This window comes from Cygnus olor, chromosome 1 (genome assembly GCF_009769625.2).
Source record: "Cygnus olor isolate bCygOlo1 chromosome 1, bCygOlo1.pri.v2, whole genome shotgun sequence".
Classification (NCBI taxonomy): domain Eukaryota; kingdom Metazoa; phylum Chordata; class Aves; order Anseriformes; family Anatidae; genus Cygnus; species Cygnus olor.
Genome location: NC_049169.1, coordinates 17007851 through 17031530, shown reverse-complemented (window position 1 = coordinate 17031530; position 23680 = coordinate 17007851). Strand labels below are relative to the sequence as shown.

The 23680-nt window shown below is 35.1% G+C and overlaps 1 protein-coding gene across 2 annotated transcripts in view; it reads right to left on the bottom strand.

Moving 5' to 3' along the window:
* The window catches only part of TBC1D22A (TBC1 domain family member 22A), a 175410-nt gene that overhangs the window by 77692 nt on the left and 74038 nt on the right, over nt 1–23680 (bottom strand). For both annotated transcript variants that reach the window (XM_040549067.1, XM_040549060.1), the window contains exons 10-11: nt 19025–19100; nt 5838–5965 (exon numbers count right to left, since the gene is read on the bottom strand). In XM_040549067.1, the coding sequence (XP_040405001.1) occupies nt 5838–5965; nt 19025–19100 (204 nt within the window). The remainder of the gene's footprint in view (nt 1–5837; nt 5966–19024; nt 19101–23680) is intronic.

Here is a 23680-nt window from a genome sequence, read left to right as displayed (position 1 = left end):
AAGTTTGCGTAATCAAAGAAGTGGAAGGGAATTCAAAGGAATCTTCTGTTAAATCAAAGTAGATTTTTTTTCCCCACACTGAATAAAGAAATTGCAAATATATCACTGCCACAGGATGTTTCAAATAGTATAAGGATGTTTAAAACCATCAGATAAATATTTAGTAATAATGGGCATTTTTTAAAAATGTATACCAGACAGGGATATAACAAGGCTTCTGACTAGCAGAAGATGGGAGGGTATAATCAAAATGTACCTTCCTCACAATCGTACTTTCATTCCAGATGTTTATTTTTATTCACTTCATCTAAACTGGTTCAGAGATCCTAATGGTCCAAACCATGCTTTACAAAAAGAAACAAACAACCAAAACATGACCAGATCACTAGGACAGGGAGCAGCCTTATGCTCCTGCTGAGGAAAAGGATGAGAACAACATCTACCTAATATCATGGAATCAATATGGATGAGAGATGTTAGAACTGCCATAAAAAGAAAAATAATCACAGCTCCTGGCCTTGAAAATTACATCTGCTTTCAGTTGATGAATCTCTGTTACCTCAGGTGGCTTAAGGCTTTGATTTAGACCAGGATAGTAATAATATCATTCTTGTGTAGACTCTCCAGTGTCTATTGAGAAATGAACTACCGTTTCAACTTTTAATTGACTTTTTTCTAAAATAAATACTAATCACAAGACAGCTCAACTGAAAACCAGTCTTAAATTATTCTCATGTTCAGGGAATCAAAATCTTTCACTCTCTATACAGAATGGAAACACAGAAACAATTATAACTGTTTTTGAACATTTCTTAAACTTCAGTGACTGACTGCTAGACAAATAACATTCCTACACATAGTCAGCCCCCTTACTGGGCTAACCTGAAGAAAAGTAACAGATACTGCCAAGGAGCAGGGGGTTACAGGAACTAGGGGAAAAAAAAAATCAGCAGTGAGACAGTAAATCAGCTCACCAATGTCAATATTGGCATTGTGTGTTATTAAGTTTGCTTTTTCCTTTCCCTTTCATACATCTTTTAATTGTTTTGCATTTCACATGGTGGTCTTATATGCATTTATTTGACATGGTTTCAGATAAGCCTTGGGATCCCTTGGTAACACTAAAGCATTCCTCACAGAAGAATAAGGTAAAGCTGCAAACTAAGACACCAGTGCACTGTAAACAGTAACCATGTCACCGACGTGCTTTGCAATGCCTCCAAAGAGTGTGAGAATGAGGCTCGTTTCAGCTACATCAGCCTACTGGCGAGCTGGCAATACAGCTGTCAGCGAAGTGGTACTGAAAACAAAGGCTTCCTGGCAGGAGAAAAGACAACTGTACACTTCAACTCCAAAATTTCACATGGCACTTGTCAAAATATATTTACAACTGAAAACTAATATACATACATAATATACAAAGTCTACCCTCTTTTACTTTAAAGTCATTCCCCCTTGTCCCATTACTGCACCCCCTGACAGAGTCCCTCCTCAACCTTCCTGTAGGCCCCCTTCAGGTACTGGCAGGCCACTATAAGGTCTCCCTGGAGCCTTCTCTTCTCCAGGCTCAACAACCCCAACACCTCAGCCTGTCTTCATAGGAGAGGTGCTCTAGCCCTCTAAGCATCTTTGTGGCCCTCTTCTGGACCGTCTCTAACAAACTCATGTCTTATGCTGGGAGCCCCAGAGCTGAACGCAGGGCTCCAGGTGGGGTCTCACGGGAGCAGAGCAGAGGGGGACAATAACCTTCCTCACCTTGCTGGCCATGCTTCTGTTGATGCAGCCCAGGACACGGTTGGCTTTCTGGGCTAAGGGTGCACACTGCCAGCTCCTGTTGGGCTTCTCATCCACCAACATCCCAGGGCCTTCTCCTCAGGGCTGCTCTCAATCCATTCTCCACCCAGCCTGTGTGCTTGGGATTGCCCCGGCCCAGGTGCAGCACCTTGCACTTGGCCTTGTTGAACCTCATGAGGTTCACACAGGCCCACCTCTCAGGCCTGTCCAGGTCCCTCGGGATGGCATCCCTTCCCTCCTGTGTGTCAACTGCACCACGCAGCTTGGTGTCATCAACAAACTTGAAAAAGTCTGAGTAAGTTTTTAACGATGGAACTTGCATCAGTGTTTCTTCTGCAAATTATGTATGTCTACCAAGTTATTTACACAGAGAAAGTGCTTCATGAAAGACAGCACAAAAAGCTAATTTGTGTAACAACATCACACCAGAAGGCTACACTGAAATGAAAAATATAGCCACCCCATTCCAAACAGTAGTCTGTACAACACTGTATTACTGTGTATCAGGATTATTTAAATGCATTGTTACAGACTGCCTTACAGCTCCCAACTGCCCAGAAATCAAATGTAGTTTTGAACTCAATATGTAAGCATAGTTAAAAATAAAAATTAAGATGCAGACTCTTTTTGGGACAGTTAAAAACTAAACATGATACTGCCCTACATATTGGTTTACAGCCTCTGACATTCAAGACCTGTATTGCCACTTCTAGTAAAGAATGAAAAATTTCGAATGAATGCTAACACTGTAATGGCACTTCTGATTCTTTCCACTTAACAGAAAAGTACATAGCTACATAAATACAGTGGACCTTAAAAATGCCCCAAGGACAACACACTTTTTAAAAAATGGGGTCTGTTCTGAGAATGACCAAGTTGGAATTTAAGCTGGGGACAGCACAATATTTATCCCATATTTTCCACTATGAACAGATGAATACATGCAGCTCAGTGAGACAAGGCAATATTTCAGCTTTGATAGGGAAAGAGAAAGAACAAGGAGACAAAAGGCTTTTTTTTCTGTGAAAATATCATCAGTGTGATCCTCTCTTTCGAGAAGCCAGTGTTCTCAAATCCCTGGAAGGGAAGGGAAGCCATCCACCATTGCCCTGGATATCTGCATGAAATGGGGAAACCAGAATGCACTCCTGGTGCAGACATGAAGGGATCAGACAGTCCCTCCTGTCCAGACACCCTCTCCTCTGACAGTGCTCCTGTGTAGTTCCCAAACACTGCAGTGCACTGGAACAAGAACTGCCTGTCTTGCAAGTATGCCCCACCCCTTCCTGAGGGCCGTAAGGTAGAGCCTTGGCAAAAGTCCTCACATCAGCCATGTGGGGATGCCTGCAGTACATGCTGTGGGTAATCTCACCACTGCAACTTGATTAGCTCACCTTCTCTCTGAATTTGTATTGTGGTTAGAGGCATTTTTATTTACAGTAATATGAGAAAATCAGGGGGAAAAATCAGTGCACACACATTCTGAGTAGGCACTAAAATAGCCAAAGGCTATTTTTTGTGGAAATCTAAGGAGAATCCCCATGTTTTCTTGCTTTCTTGCTTTAGGGTACGTGAGGTAGAAAAACCACATTACAGCATCATCACCCTTCAAGCACAGAAAGGAAAGCAATTAAGCAACTATCCAAGCCCTTAAAATTATTAGTAGGATTTGTCCTCCCATCTGTATCTGGAAAGCTAAATTTCTTTCAAAAATAAGGATCCCTATTCTATTTCTGCCTCTACTCATTTTTTATCTCTTTTTCAAATCCAGTATCACAGGTTCATCCATAGCTAGACCGTCAGAAAAACTTCTTTACCAATATGCATCTAAATGACATTTTGGTCTATAGCAAGCTTTACTGTTAAAGACACAAATCAGAAGGTAAAACTAACCTGAAAAAATTAAATCTCCATTTTTTCTATTCTATTTGGAAAGTAGCACTGCTGATTCCTTTGTAAATGATTGTTTGGAATCATATACAACTGAATGGCTTAAAAGCTGTTTATGTAAAAGTTCATACTTTGCAAACTTTAGTGGCTGTTTTAGCTTCACTGTATTTATTAGTCATACTATCAGTATAGATTGATAAGAATAAATTTGGTATAAGTACAACTGAAATATAATAAACAACTCGTGCAAGTGCTCTAGATTACTTCAGAAAAGGGGTTGGAAATACAGGTGACCTTCTAGATTAAGATACCTTTCCTGGTTTTAAATACAAGATTTCTCCAAGAAGTACATGTGGAATGGTCTGTAAAATAACAAAATCTAGAAAACATTATTGATCTGCTGCACCTGCTGAGTCAATAAATAAATAAATAAATTATTCTTTAAACATGTTAATATATAAAAGTAACCCCATTAAGGTATAAGGATACCATTTTGATGTAAGACTCTTGCATTTAAAAGATAAGTATTTACATGGGATTTCCATAAGTATTAATCTTTTAAATAATATAGATGACAACTGTAATACTGTAGAAATTGCTCAAAACCCCAAATAAATAATCAGAAACATGTATTATGGATAAAGATACTGAAGTGGAACTTGTCAGGCACCTATGGGCTAGTGATGAGAATTCATTCCATTCAGCATGGAAACAGCTTGAGACAAAGTAACCACGGCATTTGGTCTTCAAAGAATTTTCTCATAATTATCACAAAATCATAGCTCATGCTTTATGAGCTCAATGTGAGGTTCTGTCAAAAACAGCTACTCCCTGGACGCATATGGGTGGTTAGCTGCACTAAAGAAGAGTTTTTACATATTTTTAGCATATTTGTTAGATTAATCATCAAGTACCAAATGTAGTGTTATAGTTATCACGGTTAAAAATAAAAAGAAATAAGAAAATGCCAAGTACTAACTTGGTATTAAAATAGATATAGATACAGATGTTATAGTGAGACAAAGGAGGCAAAGGACCCCGAACATAAGCAATAGACAAATACAATTGAGAAATTTACCAAATAAAACTTGGATACCACCAAGGATACCAAAAGAATACCACCTTTTAGGACAGATTAGCAGTAGCAGTGATGATAGACTCCTCATTTCATAATGTTTCCGTATCACATTCTAAAAAAGACACTTCATTAAACACTTACTGGACTCCTTGTGTCCATATGAGTAGCAAGCAATTGTTAACCCTCTGTTAGAGGTCTGAATAGATGGACTAAGTGCACCTTCTGGCACTAAAGTCTATGAAACTAACTAAACACTGCTACATAGTGAACAGATGTAAAGACATTGGTATTTAAAGATGTTGCATCTCTTTATGAGATATTATGATGAGTCATTCCATATTTACTAAACTAAGTTGAAATTTCTTATGGTGTTTTTAGTCCTTTTAAATTTCCTTTTTTATAAATTATTTTTATTTAGTTAACTTTGACAACAAAACAGGTATTTAAGTGTCTACTGGTTAAATACATAATTTAAAATTGTAACCAGAAGCTACTGAAATGACAAGAAACGGAACTAAGAACAGCCAAACAGTTTTTCTTTCATACCAATTCTTTCACTTGACAGTTGAGCAAGGAATTATTGAGGAAATATTACTGTCTCAACTAAAGGTCAGTAACATAAGGCGTTTCATCTGGATAAACAATAAGACAAAACAAATGACAGAAGGATGAGCATTTCTCAGTGCTAGAGAACTGGAAGCTAGTATTGGAATGAGTAGTTAAGTAGAAGGGCAGTAAGAAGCATAGAACTCAGAATCAATGGAGGGCATTGATTAAGTGAAATTCAATGTTTTGCTTTTGTGAACAGACAGGAGTGCTATTGACATTAACCCATGCTTTGAGTGGGGGTTCATTTTAGTGCTATAAATTGACATAATATAAAGTGCTTGTTTTTTTACGGGCAGGAAGACTGAAAACTTTAAATGTTTCTAAATGGTAATGATCACTGAAGATTCTCTCTTATTATGGTTCTCAAATGACACTAAAACAAAAAGTTTATGAAAAATAACAGACAAACATACCTGCATATCCAAAATATAGTGTCATAGTCACGGAGGCTTAAAAAAGTACTTACTTGGTATGTGTCCCATAATCTGATGGTACACCGTAAAGGGACTTCTCTCATCAGCAAATTATTCATCCATCGGAAAGCAAATTGCAAGTATTTCACCTCATGCTGATCCAAGTGTACATGAACTTGTTCTGAAGACAGAATAAACAGACATTTTACTGATTATTTTAAAAGTCTTTAACTATCAAATGAACTGTCTGAAAAATAGAATACTTTGATCCCAAGCAAATAAAATGTGGTGTTCCATGCAAACTCTCGTAACTAATTAAAAATCCAAACGAAACAACAGAAACAACTAGCTAAACAGTACATTGGGTTAAATTTTCTACCTCTGGATGGCTTAAACAACTGCTCTGAATTTAAAAAAAGAAAAAAAAAAAAAGGCAAGGTCACGATTTCACAATATACAATAAATAAAATATTAAGTTATAAAATGAAATGATTATGTACATATATCCTCAGTAACTTCCTAATCTATAAATTATTTGGGACAGGACTACAAGCAACAAGGTTTGCAAATGACATAATGGATTCCAAAAATAAAGCATTGGTAATAAAAAAGAAGACAATAATAACAAGGTAAAGAAGTATGGAGTATATGTAAAGGCTGCATTTATTCGAAGCAAAAAGAAAAGTGAGATTAATGCAATACAAAACTGTGAGCAAATTTAAATAATTACAGCTTAAACAATTTCTTAGTATCACAAATAAATACAAATAAAAAGCAGAACAAATCAATGGTTTCTAAAGCACTACTCAGTACTCATTTATTGTGGCATGTTTTCTATCTGAAAGCTGCAATAATCACTTGCATGGGTTATTTTCATCCTTAATAGAACTAATCTACTAGTGAGGCTTTTATATATTTAGCAGAATTTACCCCAAAAGGATCACATACGTTTTGATAATTGGTTTTAGCTGAGGCTCAGGTATTACAATAACACGTTGCAAACTACAACTACTTCAGAAATGCTGATGTCTTATTTTGGATAAATGAATGACAACAAGTTTAAAGAGTTTAAAGGCTTATGCTGAAGTTATTCAAATCAGATTTTGTGGGTGTATGAAAGTTTCGGTCAATATAGCTGATTTTCAGTCAACTGAAAGCTGCTGTTTCAATATGGAAGAAGTAAAAGTTTTTCAGATTTTGAAAGCAACCAACAGGGAGTTTCACCACAAGTAAGAACAGTCACAACATGTGACACCAAAGGTTTACCTAGCACAACATCCTGTTTCTAACAGTGTGTAGAAACAAATATCCATGGAGATGTATAAAGTACCGGTACTCCTCCAAAGCACCTTATTAATGTCTATCTATCCATGGCTAAAGTATCTACATTTTTTAAATCATAACCTTCTATAAATACAGAAATATACCAAATTGTTGATGAACATCTTAAAAACATCTGTTACTGATTCTGGGATTCTTTTATTTTATTTTTTAACTTGTAGCTATAAAGATGTGTGAATTTTCAAGTGTTTCATTTCATTTCTAATTATAACACTAACTAGGTAATTAGATACTGCTGATATATAATAGACTGAACTGCTACTACAGGATGTGAAAAGATAGAGAATGAGAATGGAGAAGTAATGAGCTTCTGGGCTTTTAATTGATCTTATCAAGTTCTGGATAAACCCCCTCCTCAGTCATTCTTGTGTACAGGAAAGTCCTACTGCATTACTCTTTTATATTGTGCCTATATACTGTCAATATTTTTAAGATTACATGAGAACTTTGTGATGGATGTTCCGCTACTCATAATAGCCTCTGCCTTCCAATCTCAAGATCCTGTGACTAATCTTCTTCCTTCCTCTGCAAAACTAATATCCTCCCATCACCTCTGAACCTTCTTTCCTGGGCTTTTGGCAAAACTCATCAACTATCCTATCTGGGAAAGAGACAACAGCCAATATTAAGGCTAGTTCCAGGGTCTGCATACGATGACTAGCCTGTGCAAGCGCAATGAGTACCTAGCTGGCACGCAGTAACCTATCTGCTGGGCTTACTTCGCAGTCCTTCTTCAGTAGTATTGCTATTTTGTGTAACTTTTTTTTTTCTCTTTAATGAACAAATGAGTTTTATACAAGTTGTGGAATCCTGTATGGTGGAGTCTTCTTTAAAATGCTGATGAAGCAAGTCCTCAGTTATTGACAACTTATTGGAAGGAGAAGACAGCCACAGTAATCACATGTGGTGCAACCTTAGAGAAACAGACTTAAGAATGAAATAAGGCAGTTAATATATACAAGTCCATATTTTGAAAACTGTATAAAGCCCAGAAGCCTTTCTGTTTTCATTTTCTACGCAGTTAGAGGCCTTGCATGCCTCAGAGGCATTAACACTAATTGAGGCCCAGGACAGAATGACTACCTGCTTTTGCTCAAGGCAAATTTAGCTGTAAGTCATATATACTGAAGTGAGATACTATGTTAAATTTATTTCCAAAATGTCACATTTAGATACCTATATTGCAGAGTACTATATTTAGATAATCCATTACATCAAGCAGGATACAAAAAAGTCAGTTTTAATTTTAGTCGATACACTAGCTCACAAACCTAACATTTTTGTTCTTCACACAGTAGCAATGTATTTCATTTAATTGCTCGCAGCCATTCAAAGTAAGAAATAAAGAACAATAAATTGTGCCAATTTTTATATTTCAACCACTGTTTAATAACCATAATGAATTTCTTGAAAGTTGTTTTCTAATCTGAACAAGCTGAAAAATAGACTACTAAACTCCGAGCATTAAATACAATTGATGCAACACTGGAACAGAAAATACAGCGACTGAAAAGGCTCATTCTTCCTGATTTGTACGTAACTGTTGTGAGTAGGGGCTATTTCACTCATAAAGGTAATTAGGACAGTGAAAATCTAAATTGACATTTTCCATTCCACTGAAAATTAGCACGTGTGCAACAAACAAGCAAGTGATGCAATTATTGTCAACTTTCAGACGTCAAGGATATTATAAAACCACACTTAACTGCAGTTGCAGTAAAATTATGTTAGTTATGAAAAATAAACATCTTTTATCAAAATTCAAAAGAAACAGGAATCATATTTAAGAAGGTTCCCAATACTTACAATAAAACTATACATAGAAAAAGTTTGGTGAAACAAATCTTCCAATTAAAAAATAAGTACATTATACAGATGTATTCTTAAGTAGCATACCTCCAAAACCATGTATTTCGTGTACTACAAAATAAGCATTTATCATTACTTACAATTTTAATAAACACACTTATTGGATATATTAGTTTGATCACATTTAGCCACCTTAAACAGATGCTGCACCAATGATAGCCTAGTATGCATCTCTAAATCATCCTAATTTGAGTTTCTGGAATGATTTTATCTATCATATCCCTGTTAAAAACTTTGTCACACCTATTCATTACAAGATTATATCAATAAGTGCTTTAAAACTTTTAAAAGACCAAACCCCTATGTTTGTATGTATGGATCAAGATTCTCTGAAATTAATTAAATATGAGTACTGAAAGTAGCAGTGTACAGTCACAGCTAAATTTTCAAGAAGAACCTATACATTTAATTGTTTAACGTCACCTTCTCATGCTGTTTTACTGACTTCAGATTTAAAGCATATTTGACTACAATTATCACAAACTATAGCCACAGTTAAGAACAAAACTACAGCACGACTTAAGTGTTGTTCTGTCTAGGGAATACTGTCAGAAGAAGGGCCTAGGAAAGTTTACACATAAGCAAAGAGGAACCACAAAATAACAGTAAAATAATGTGTGAATAGCCACATTACCATAGCACAGCATGGAGCCACTGCATCCATCTGTGTAATTTATTACTTCAGGTAATTAGCCTTATACTGTTGACCTTTATTTAATGATTCCTATCAAACCTATCAATCTTTTCTGATGCTTGACTATAAACCTAATTTTCCCCTTTTTTGAAAATTAAAGCTTATTTTTTATTTATAGTTCATACTTTGGCACTTCATTCTTAATCCCATTTTATCACCATTTCATACGTATTTCTGTTGTAAACATAAAAAGCACTAAGTGTTAAAACGCCATCAGAAATGCAATTAAGCTATATCTGATAAATAAACAGGCCTTTTAGTACAAGCAGAGGAAGAAAACCCTTATTTGTCTTCATCAGGATCCACACAATTCCTCTTGAAGGGAGTACACTAGCTACAAGAGCAACTCCTCTGGTACCAATCCAAAACGAACAGAAAAATAGTGGCAGGGGCTTTGTTGGCACTGTCCTTTACACACAGAGTAATGCCTATTTATTGCTCCTTGACATATGAAAACAAGCCACAGAAATATGCTAATGCTCCCAATTTCAAATGGCTCTCTAGAAGGATTTTCTTCTCTCTGGACCACGCCAATAAATCTGAGTATTGCAATCTAATAATTCAGAGACTAATGTAACAGAAGACAAACCAAAGAAAGTGAACGATATGAAGCACTGACATATTTCAGAAAACAATTTACTCCACATCTACTATGGATGAGAACCTCCACTGTCAAATTCATTGTTTTTGCATTAGTCACTTTGATATTTTAGAAACAACTGACATTCCAAAGAAATAAACAAAAATCATAATCAATGATCTTAGAGATAATAATACAGGCACCAAATAACAAAGCATGCTGCCTCCAAAAAACATCGTCTCAAAACAGTACAAAATGAAAACAAGACTGGCAGAAGAACAGATATATTACCAAATTATTCTCCTCAATTTAGCGATAATAGGTCTATTTGAATTTAGCTCACTAAACGTACTGCTACTAGCTATGACTTTGACAAATATCCTCTTCCTATACAAAAGACACAGCTGATAAAAAAAGCCCAAGAGGCTGATCCCAAAGCAAAAGCAGAAAATGGACAGAGGGACATTCCTAGTTGCCTAGAGGAATCAAACAGGTGTAATAATTCTGGTACCCAGACCAAAATGGAGAAAATTAGGAAAAACATTAGTAGATATGCATTCAAACTAAAAGCTAAAAACACTCGCTGTGTTTCTGGGTGGAACTTGAACTTAACATTCGAACTGTAACAAATAACTGGAGAAATACGTTGATAGACAGTTCTACTTCCAAGAAGTATTCGTTGGACTTCTGGAGCCTATTCTTCTAAATCACAACTGTGTACATTCATAGCAGGGGTCATGCTGATCACTTTTTTAAATTTGCATCATGTTAGACTACTTCCCCCCCCCCTTTTTTTTTAATTGCCATAAAAATTGGAAGTTTTGGCTAATTAAAAGTCAAAGTGTTTACAAAAGTCAGGACAAATGATTTTACCATCAGTCTTAACTAACTCTTGCTAAGATCTCTGAGCCCTGTAATAGCATACAAATGTAATCTCGTCAATAAAACATAAAAATATGGATTAAAAGATACATTAATAATTATAATGCCCAGTTAACAGCATTTAAGAGTAGATTAAAGTATAATACAGTAATTACAACCATAAAATCAGATAAAAAATTAGATGGCATTGTTAAAATGAAAAAGAGCTTTATGGCACAAATTAATTTCAAACAATTAAGAAATGCTTACAAGATTTTTAATCACTTCAGCATCAAGCCGATGTATAAAGAAGGACCTTATTAATCAGTGATTTTCAACAGCAGCAGTAAGATCTAAATAAATTCTATTCCCATTTCCGATTCAAAAGTCTTCCGTATGGTTAAAGAATGCAAAAATCTTTTCAACTATTACAATTAGAGCTTTTTTCCCCAGATACTTCAATACATTTTTAGTTGAAAATTGCAGGTGTCAGTAAAATGCTTTAGAACATAATTAAACATGAACATAATTTTGCACGCATGATTAAGTATTCTTTAACCATACTTTAAAGAAATCATTAGCATGACTGAATGCATAACAAGGATTGATCAAATGTCACCTATTACCATAGTTTCACCTTCAGCTCATTGTATGAACACCCAAGATTCAAATTAAAAAACGAACAGATTAGTTTATCTATATCAATCACGGTATATTGAGCAGATCCCCAATAAGTTGTTTAATAAGAAAATGTATTAGTCTTTGTTGATATTTTGACTTTTTGAGAATCACATTTTCAGAAACAGAAAAAGGAAAATTTTTCTCTGCAGTTTAAAATGTTCAATCAGCACAGAAACTGAATATCCTTTAGAGGGTATTGAAGTATCAAAAGTACAAAAACCATGTCTCTAAAGTACTTTGGGGGCTTAATTCACCATACAAAATTAAGTTCTTATCAGAACCATGAAACATTTGTATTTCAACCATTGGACAGTTCTACAGAAATAGATGTGTTTAGTTCTCAGAACAAGAACCTGTTAAATGCCAGGTACCAACTCAATGCTCAGAGAAGTAACTGTAGGACTCCCACTGGAGGTCTGGACGTTTAGCACCCCAGAAATACACTCAGCTTTTAATTCTGACACTCAACTACACAAACATTAGAAAAAAAATAATTCCAGGTGCACTAACCCTATACTAATGAGGGATGTTTTATAAACATCCCCAATTAAGTAACACAATGCATAAATATTGAATATTATACCAAACAACCTTTAGAAGGTTGCATAGAATCATACAATCATTAAGGTTGGAAAAGACCTCCAAGACCATCTGGTCCAACCACCCCCTACCACCAGTGTCACCCACTAAACCCTGTCCCTAAGCACCACGTCCAACCTCTCCTTGAACACCCCCAGGGACGGTGACTCCACCACCTCCCTGGGCAACCCGTCCCAGTGCCTGACTGCTCTTTCTGAGAAGAAATGTCTCCTCATTTCCAGCCTGAACCTCCTCTGGCACAATTTGAGGCCATTCCCTTAGTCCTGTCACTAGTTACCTGTGAGAAGAGGCCGACCCCCAGCTCCCCACACCTTCCTTTCAGGTAGCTGTAGAGAGCAATAAGGTCTCCCCTGGGTCTCCTCTTCTCCAGACACAACAACCCCAGTGCCCTCAGCCACTCCTCACAGGACTTGTGCTCCGGACCCCTCACCAGCTTCATAGCCCTTCTCTGGACATGTTCTAGGGCCTCGATGTCCTTCTTGTAGTGAGGGGCCCACAGCTGAACACAGCACTCGAGGTGCAGCCTCAACAGAGCAGAGTACAGGGGGACGATCACCTCCCTGGTCCTGCTGGCTACACTATGCCTGATACAAGCCAGGAAAAAAGCAAACATTTCAACATCTAAAGCAAATTCTTCAAAGCGTGAGAAGTGCAGAAAGTGGTGCAAAGAAATACGATCTTTCACTGTGTATACGCAGAAATACATATAAAAAAATTTTTAATTGACTAAGTTTTATGAAGAACTTGTCCTGCATGCATGTACAGAACACAACAAAAAAATATACAAAAGATTCATATTTTATTTTCTCTGCATCCAAATAGCAAAAAATATATGCAAAGTATAAATTTAAGGCACGTAATGAAAGTATTTTATTACAATTTTCTTGATTGAAAAGTCCTTATTAGTGTCATTATTCACAGAACTGCAGTCATCTGACCAAGACATTTGCAATCCAAGAAGAAAATAGAGTATGATTAGTGAAGCTAAGATTAATTTGACAAGAACACTAAAAAGAAAACACTTTATCTAAGTTAAATTTCATTCAAAGTGAAAGAAATACATTTACAGTATGACAGCAATAAAAAGGTGCTGTAAAATCTTTAATATACTATGGATTTAAATGGTGAAAGAACATTTTAACTGTATCTAAGTGTTAAGTAAAAATATTCGCCCAAACAATACAATGATGTAGTAATTATTAAAACATTCATTATTTGAAACAGTTGGAATAGAGCAGCTTTTATTTTGCTCTAAAAATAATTTCCTTTCTTTGGCATTTTTTTCCTGTATACAATCTTAGAACTGAAATAAACTAGAAATTGTCCAAATTAAGAATAATCATATGTAAGAATGTCTTTAGTTAACTCCCTAAATCAGATGTAAAATGTAGCTGAATTCTAAATAAGCTTCCTATTGCAAAGACAAAATACAGTACTGTTTTTATTTTCTTTGGTATTTTCCATTACTTATATTTTAAAGAAGAAAAATAATACATACAGTAACAGTATAAGTTTCTTAAATTATTTTAAAACCATTTTGTTTTAGTTTTCCTTTTTTTTGCTATTGAAATTGGGCTCAGGTCTAATTTTGCAAAAAGACCTGGTAAAAGAATGAGGAACACTAATAAAACAAAAATTTATTTCAATACAAGAGAACATAAGCAGGGATCAGGCTGTTCTGCACACTGATGCAAACTCCATCAATTGTTCGTTAAGAGATTAGAAAAAAATCTTCCCAAACTTTCCCTCACACCAGATGAATATTTATACTAAGCTGAGTCGTAAATACTATTGTTACAGTTTAGTCTACTACTAATGAAAAGCTGACTTGAACAAAAAATAAATTTAATGTCTGTTTTATTTTTGTCTAAACTGTCTTTTTGATAATTTAGAGAATGCCATGCAATTTTACCAATTTATATATTTTATCAGTTTATATGAAAATCCAAGACTACTACATACAGTTGTTCAGCCTTCTCCAAATGGCTACCTGAAATTACAAGATGTTTTTCTTTACTGAAGAACTTGAGACTCTCTCAAAGCCTGAAACCAACCAATGTTAAACATCTGAAAATTCTAAAAACACAAATCCTGAGTTAATTTTGGCATTCCTACAACGTTTCTTTGTTTTCAAGACCAAACGAAGCAATAGTTGAAGACAGCATCACGCAAGTGTGCCTCTTCACAAACCATGAGATGGATCGTGATTTACAGCAGAAAAGCATAATAGAAAATGTAACTATTTACAAGAAATAGCTTAGTGATCCTCACTCTCAATACTTTTGTATAATTCTTAGAACAACCTGAATAATGATGAGGAGGAGAAAAATGAGATGGAGTTTGAAGACAAAACATTATTCAATCTGGTCTATAACTTTTTTTTTATATTATTATTATTAACTCCATTGAACACAGGTCATTAAAAATATTTTCTGGAGTTTAGGCTGAGATTATGATCAAATTATCAGAATATCTTGGCTGTTTCAAATCTACTGCAATGTTTGGCACTGTACACACAATGACAGTCACTGAGAAGAGTTGCAATTCATAAGGCTGGGTTAATGAAGGTTGCTTGAATCACTAACATAATGCATTAACACTATCCAAAGGGTGAGGTATCACTTTTCATACACTGGTAACCTATTATGATTAGCAAACAAGCTGTACAAGCTTCACCCATTCACGCAGCTATTCATTATATTAAGGTTCTCTTCACCATTCAATTACCCGACATCAAGAAAACAATGTGACACCACAGTAACAACAGGAATATTATTTTCTTCCACAATAACTGTAATTAGCAATTAGGATATTTACAGTTAGAATAAATCGCTAAGATTTCTTTTTTTAAAAACAAAGCTATTGAACTCATACCAACCATATTTCTCTTTAGCTGCAGTATAACAGGCTCAATATAAAGATAAAAGGGGAAAGAAAATAGAGAAAAGGATGAAAAAACAATTTAATTTAACTATATAATGATTCTACCAAAAAGCCAAATGGATCAGTATCCTTTATCTGAGGCATCAACCAAAAGTTTATGAAATAACAGCAGTACACATCCACCGTTGCCAATCTAATGACTAAAACTTTTATTTTAATCTTTCATGAATTTTGGTGTTTTCCTGGCAAAAAAGAAAAAAAAAAAAAAAAGAGGAACTGAATGGACACTCGTCTGCAAAAAAAAAAAAAAAAAAAGTAGCAGTAGGAATATTGAAAAATGCCTATCTTTTTCTATCCAAAGCTTAATTGTTCCACCATATTATAAAGGTTGTGATCAGCAGTACAAAGACAGCTAATTACTAATGGCATCCCTCAGGGATCAATACTGGGGCCAATATTGTGCAACACCTGCATTTATGACTGGGATGATGGCACAGAGTGCACTCTCAGCTGGTTTATGGATGATACGAGATTGGGAGGAGTGACTCATTGAAAGTCAGGGCTGCTATTCAGAGGGATCTTGGCAGGCTGAAGAAATGGCTGACAGGAACCTCACAAAGTTCAGGAGAGGCAGTTGCAACATCCTATATGTGGGATGGAACAGCCCCATGCAACAGCACTGACTGAAAATCAGCTGGCTGGAAATCAGCTTTGCCAAAAAGGACTTAGGGGCATGGAGGACCACAGGCAGAGCTCAGTCAGCAGTGCGTCCTTGTAGCAAAGGCAGCCAACTGTACACTGGGCTTTCTAAGCAAGAGAGAAGCCAACAGGTCAGGAGAAGTAATTCTTCCTCTGTGTTCAACACTTGTGAGACCATCTCTGCACCTGCATGTCCAGTGCTGGAGCGCTGGCATACAAGACCAATGAAGTGCCAATGAAGGTAGTTAGGAAGCTGGAACACTCTACAGGAGAGGAGGCTGACAGAGCTGGGTTTGTTCAGCCTTCAGAAGAAATGTCTATGAACAACTGCAACTACCAATTGGGATGGGGGGGTGTAGAGAAGATGGAATTAGGTTCTTCTCAGAGGTGTACAGAGATAAAAGACAGTGTACATCAATTCCATAAAAGGAAATTCTAATTACTTGTATTGAAAAAAAAGAGTCACAGTGATTTTTTGGTAGTCATTTGATGGTAGTCAAAGCCTTGCACAGTCTTATGCAAAGAAGCTGCAGAATCACCTCCATACCTGGGGATGAGAGCTGGGGTCTGGACCAATGACTTGTAGACTCATTCAACCTAAATAGTTTTAGGATTCTGTTATGTCAACTACACCCAAATTTTACAGGTTTCCTTTTCAAATAGCAGTGACAGCTTTTTAAAACACCTCATAACTTCTACTATAATTCTATATAAAAATGTATAATTAGATTTCTCTCACTCTGAAATGTTATAATCCCATTAGTCACTGTTTGTTTGTTTTTTTTTAAATAGCTTCCTTTAACATCTTTCCCACATATGCTACAGGTATGTCATATGGATAATGCGCACCGTAAAATATCCCTGCAATAATGCAATCAATTTCTTAAAGTTAGGATCTTGCTTTGCTTTTTCCAACTACGCTGCTCAGAACAAGGCAGCCATCTTCAACTACTCACCTACATGAGCAATCTACCCTTAACAGTAATCTCAGATGTTACTTTGGAAGTGCTTGAGACAGTATGAAGAATCAATAATAACTAGCAAACATAATCTCTATGAAAAACTACCAAAAAATTAGTATTTCTAGTGTAGAAAAGTTATTGTTCAATACACATCTTTATTTAATAAAAAAAAAACTTGGCAGTTATCTACAGCCACAGACTGACGAAGAATCTGGCATTCTCTGTAGCTCGAAGTAAAAATATGTGTTGTGTTGGCTGCCTCCTTTTCCTAAATACTACACAATTTAGATCAACAAATATTGGAGACTAAGTTGTGACCACATTTAGAAAGATAAACAACTGCAACTTTTGATACAGCAGTACTTCAATAATGTCCTATTAAATACAGTTCTATTAAAAAAAATTGTTTCAAAACAAAAAAATCAGGAACATACACTTCAGTTGCAGTTAGTTTACTAACTGCAGTTGGTAAACTGCAACTAAATTGTCCTAGTAAAGGACAGTTTAAGAACAAACATATTTCCTACAACTGTCTTTTTTAAGTGTAAACCCTTCAAAATAACACTTCACGAACTTAATCGAGAAAGTTATTTAACTACTTCTCTAAAGCACCGGAGGTACAAATCAGCCTTCAGCAATTCTTCCTGTCAATGTAATATTCCTGTCAATATACTGTATACTTATTTTTATTAAACAGAATAATGAGTCTTATTATCAGAATGACAAAAATGTGTTTAAGTAATTTATTGACCAAGCTTAGGAAGTTATTTATAGGTATTATAAATATACACTTTATTTAAAGTGCATTAGCTTCTATAAATAACTGAAATTTAAACACCAATATTGATATAAAGTAACATATGAAAATCCATACTGCAAACAGTTAGATGATTTCTGAAGTAACAAAATAAACTGCTTTTAAAATGTTCTTATATAAACATTTTGCTACCTTATGTACAGAAGCATCCCTTTTTTATATTCATGTACATATTAAAAAATACATCTACATCAGTTTTACATACATTTACATTGCTAGCATAATATTATATAAACATTGTTCTCGTACATTATGTAATATGAATAATATTACATAAACTTTGTTAAGAATATTCAACATCCTAAACAGACAGGAAGAGCTTTTTCAAAATTCAGATTGTAAATACATGCAGGCCAACCCAAAATCTGCTATGGAAAGCTCTGGCACAAGAAAAACTCACAATATGTATAATGAAAAGACAGAATTAATCTTTTCAAGCAGATTATCAAATATTAAGCTACATAAAATATTTTTTTTTCTATTTCATCACTGACAGGCTAGTGTCACAAATATATGGTTGGTTCTGCTTGGCAACATTTCGTTAATACTTTGTTCATTAATTTAACAAACTACCAAGAGAGTATGTTTAGAATGGGCCAGCATTATCTCTTGAATTTCATTTAATTAAACTCTGCTCTAGCAATATGACAGTCAGCATTTCATGAAGGGAATTATTTTAAGGATGAAGGTAGAAGATATTTCAAAGTGCCCTGCTAAAACATGAAAGCATAATCTAAAATTGCCCCTGCATAGACTGTAATTTATCTATATTAAAGATGTTATTTCCAGAGTTCATAATTAATTGGATTCCACAGAGATTATTCAGGCATTCCAGATAGCAAAATGATGCACAAGGCACAAACATAGTGCGCGAAGGACAACTATAAACAACCACTGTGACTTGCCTGAATTACAACAATCATGAGCTTAATATGAAATGAATCCAGCTGCCTTTTGTATGTGGTCATTACTCTGCTGCAAAGAAATTGCCACTGAATTTGATTATATTGCCTTAATAAAAAGTAATGAAAGTGGCTCATGCTCTAGCAGCTTTCTTTTAAATGATATAGGACAGCGATCTTGCAAAGGCCAGCGTGCCACAAATTGATCGAGTGTGACATCTCTGAGGAAGGCTATGTTACTCCACCATTGTATGGAGCAGCAGTGATATTGGCTAGACTTCTTGCAAACATTTTAACTAACCACTTTCAATGAAAGACCATTTAGAAATTAGGTCAGCTTTTAAGACTTACCATCGATCCGACTAACAAGTTCTTCCAACATTTTCACTTTCTTTTGAATTCCTGGCTGTGCAAATGTGTAATTATCCTAAAAAAGAAACCATATACAAGTATAAGTTTATGAAAAATTAGAAATTATTTTACCCCAAGTACTTATTTCAACCCATTTATTTTTCTTATGTTTGCTTAAGGTGCTCATGTTTTGTTTTACATTTCCTGTCTCTACACTTCAGTAGCAAATCATCACACTCTAACAACCTATTTAAGAGTCCCTGTCTCTTAACAGCATACCTTACAGCTGGTGGTATATCAACTGCTCACTACTTACTAATTTAGTGCCCCTGAAGTTACATCTATATTGTGGAAGTCTAAAGAGCTTTAAAAGGCTGTCTTCTTAAATGCCAAAACTTGCCACTCTATCAATTTTTTTAAGGCAATTTCTTTTTCCCCACCATAAATTTCCAATTTTATCACAAATAATGTAGAAAATATAAAAATTTAGATCCTAATCAGTGACAGGATAAGAATTTCATCCTTAGACGTTCAGAATAATGCCTTCCAGCAGTGGGAGAAATCAAAGCTCTATTTCGATCGAGTCATGACTGCTCTGAACCTAAGGTCAAAGCTCAAACAATGAATCAAAATCTAACATGTGAACTATACAGCTAAAATGGCAGGGCATTTGGATGTATTTGTATGAAAGCATTAACTCTAACTTGATTTTTTGTTTGTTTATACATTTATATATTTATTTATTTATTTAAAGAATGATAACTGATAGTTCCAGAAGTATTGTGCTCAAAGTACGCAGTATGGTACTCAATTACATACCATACAGCAGATCCTCTGTAAAAGTAACTTCAGGTATTTAATAATGAAAGCCAATGCAGAGCTAGAACACCACCACTTCCATCATTCACCTCTTCCCTGTCTATGAATCTAACACTGTTCTCTTTCTCAAAGTATCACTTACTCCATACACATCTGGAAATGCAATCCAAAACTGCCATCATGGATTTTAGAACAGTTAAGTTTGCTCTTCACTATATTTGATCATTTTTTGATCAAATGACCATTTGATCGTTTGAACTATTCATTTCTTTTCCTATTCATTGTTTCAGATGCAAATGAACACAGTTGAGGGTCACTCTTCTACTTGTGCTCACTCATCTATCTGGGAAGATCCTTGTTGGCTCCTCAAGACCTCTCTTCTAATTAACCTATGCTACAAATATTCCCTCTTGTGGTATTTAAACTTTCTGAAGTTTGTAAACCTGTGAAAGAAGAATTTTGCAAATGTTAAAAAAAAAAAAAAAGTATTCTGTTATCTAAAATTTTTATTCCTTTTGTGCTTACTGGTAGAGGAAAAAGCAAGTAACAGAGTTAAAGAAAAACATGTCAAACTCATAGAAGTCATGGAATATTTCTCAGGGCAATATGAAAGGACAGTGGTTGAGATTTAAATTCCTCTACCATGCAATTTAATTGGCGGTATCTGCTTCCGAAGTTGGCATAACAGCTCTTCAAAAGACCCATGTTGTTATATATAGCACCGACAACTTTTTAGAATACATTTCCAATACAGTTCTCTACTGGCTTCTGCAGAAAAACGTGTTCCACTATTCAGCTCTCCTACCTATTCCCCCTCACACCTGTGGGTTCTGCCTCATTACTCATCCTTCAAGTTTTTGTTACATTTCCTCACTAATTCCTTGTGTAACTGATCATCTATATTAAGCGAAAGGCAAGCTCTGAAAAAGTCACAAGGAACTGAAAACCAGATTGTTTTACCTCAACATATCTTCAGCAAACAGCTGATGTAAAACACCTTATTTCTAACCATTATTCTTGACAACATTAAGTATATATTCACATATGTCAAAGTATGCACAAGAACACAACAGAATTAATGATAAATATAAAAAAAGTCATGCTTTGGTGTGCACTAAATTCCTCAATGCTCTGCTCCAATAGCTTTCAACATACTTTTAGTGAACTATGCTAACCTACTTCACAGCTGAATGGTTGTAATAACTAGTTCAGACTCCAACATATAATTAGTTTCACCTTACAATACAAAAGGTTAAGACTTATAATGTCACAAGGGCTCAAACTTGCTCACTCTCAAATCTTTGGTTAATCACCTGTACTTATTCTGCAGAGACTAATTTTTAATTGCCCTGCAACTACAACTAGGTCTGACAGGATTTCTTCCTCCAAAAATAATCATTAAATTTAAAATAAAATATTTCAATTACAGCCTTCACTAACCATCAAGACCTGAACTTATTAGAGATAATTCTTACTTTTTTTTAAGGGTTCGAGAATTCTAAGTAGAATAAACTTGTTTATAACATGAAAAATAGAGAAAATAAATGCACTCAAAATGTATAAAAATAAAGAAAAAAGGCACTGAACAAATTTAACCTCGAACTACCACCCCATACTTACAGAAAGAAAGGAGAAAGAGAATGGAGTTTCTGAAAAACATGTTTAACCCCTAGGAATTAAATCCCACTCATTTTTCTCTCTCTGTTCTGAATGCAGACAATAAGATATAATTTGGCAAGTTGTTACCTTAAAAGTAAGTCCTGAAGTAATGTTTTCTGTGGATACACTGAAAAAGTGATATTGAATGAAACTAAGGATTGGTCCTACTTGCATTCTTAATATGCAGATAAAATCTCCAGATGTTGCTGTATCCATACCATACACCTGTAGCATCTTTAATTGTCTACAGTATAAAGTAGATTACTACAAATGTACATTCTAGAATTTTCAACACGTATAGCAATGTGATGCTCTGATGCATATGTAACAAACCTATTCCATTTCTAATTGCCATACACAGCCACAGTACTGACAGCTATCTGTTCAAAATATTACTCACTTATGGTGTGCTAAAAAGAACACAGATGTCTTTCAAGTAGGCGTTTAAGTAGTGTGCACTTCCAAAGCAAAGTTAACCAAGTTCAACATCGCTCAGTGTTATTTTAATTTTAAATCTCTTCCAAAATACTACGGGTACTCCTAGCAGTAAATCCATAATCAATCTGAAAAACCTTTTCTTTCTGATTTCAATTATTTTATTACATGTGGGAAAGGAATATAAACAGTATTGGTGAATGCCATCTGGTGTATTACAAATGCTGCTGTATGCATACAGAGAAGGAAACAAATACTAGATATAAATACATTAACCACAAGTATGTTATTAATTAAATATAATGTATAAATATAATATATACAAATATTATATATGTCCTTCAATATGTGATATTTAAACATATATATACACACATTATGTACTTGCACATATGCACACAAAAACATACCATATCACTTTTCCTACTCAATCCTTTGGAAATATTTTCAAATTTCAAAGAACAAAATTTCTTATCTACACATCATAGATTTTTAAAATAAATAAATAAATAAATAAAATGGTTTAAGAGGAACACCCTCATTATTTTGCTTTGACTTTTTGTTAGCCCTGAAGTGGTCAAGCAGTTGGACTGGATGATCTTTGAAGGTCCCTTCCAATTGCACTATTCCATTCCATTTCCAGGGGCAAAAAATCAAATGTGTTTGCAACTCTCTAAGCGAAGAACCTTGGGAAATTGATGCCCTCTGGATGTAACTTTATGCACTACGTAATACATCGCATGTACCTTCACTACAGTTATCATTAATAGGAATACTCTCTATTTTGAAAATTCAGCCTTTATAAGACTTAGCTAAACAAAGTCCACATCATTTGCTTTATATAGATGATGACTGAATAATTTTAAAAGATGAGGAAAGCTGAAGAGGGAAAGCAAACAACCTCTTACATCATCACTTAAGAATGCAAGCCAAATTGGGGGGGAAAAAAATGTCAATAAGTTGATAACACTGACTGCAGCCAAGAACAAATATAGGCGCAGTGTTTCTCATCTTTTCAGGTGAAACAAGCTGTTTGCCAGCACGGATCTATAAAACCATCAGAACCATTTACAGAAGCAAATGGAAAGTTTTGACACAAAGTCTCCATGTGTTGTTTGTTTGTAATAAAGTTTTATCATTCTTATCAGAGCTTTTAAATGCTTCTCGAACCTGGACATTACAATGTAAATTCAATAAACATAATTCAGGAGAAAAAGAGTATGCATGCACAAGAGCAAACACACAAGTGGGCTGGAGCATACAGTCTGCACAAATTCCATAGCATGTTCCACAATTACTCCAAAAAGCTCCCTGTAAAATATAATATCTTTCAACCTTTGTAATTATTAAGCCTGACTTCTGAAAGCTTAATTTCCTACACAGTACAAATGAATTCTACAAAGTGTTGTAGTCCCAGCTTCCAACCAGAAAAATATCTTATTTTTCCTACATAAGATGATGGAAAATGCAACACCTTTTTAAAAGCAGGTACTGATTCCCAGGCTGTGTTATAAAAGTATCCATAGCTTCAGAATCAGAGGCCTAATCTTTTCATGGAATGGCTGAAGTTGGAAGGTACCTCTGGAGGCCATCTGGCCCTACCTGCTCGAGCTTGCTTTTACTGGACTATGTAATCAAACCTCAATTTTAACACAAGTGTTATAAACTACAGGGACTGTTAAAGTAGCAGTAAAAGAATTGCTCAGAGTATGTTTTTGGGTTCTGGTGTAGGCCAGACAATAG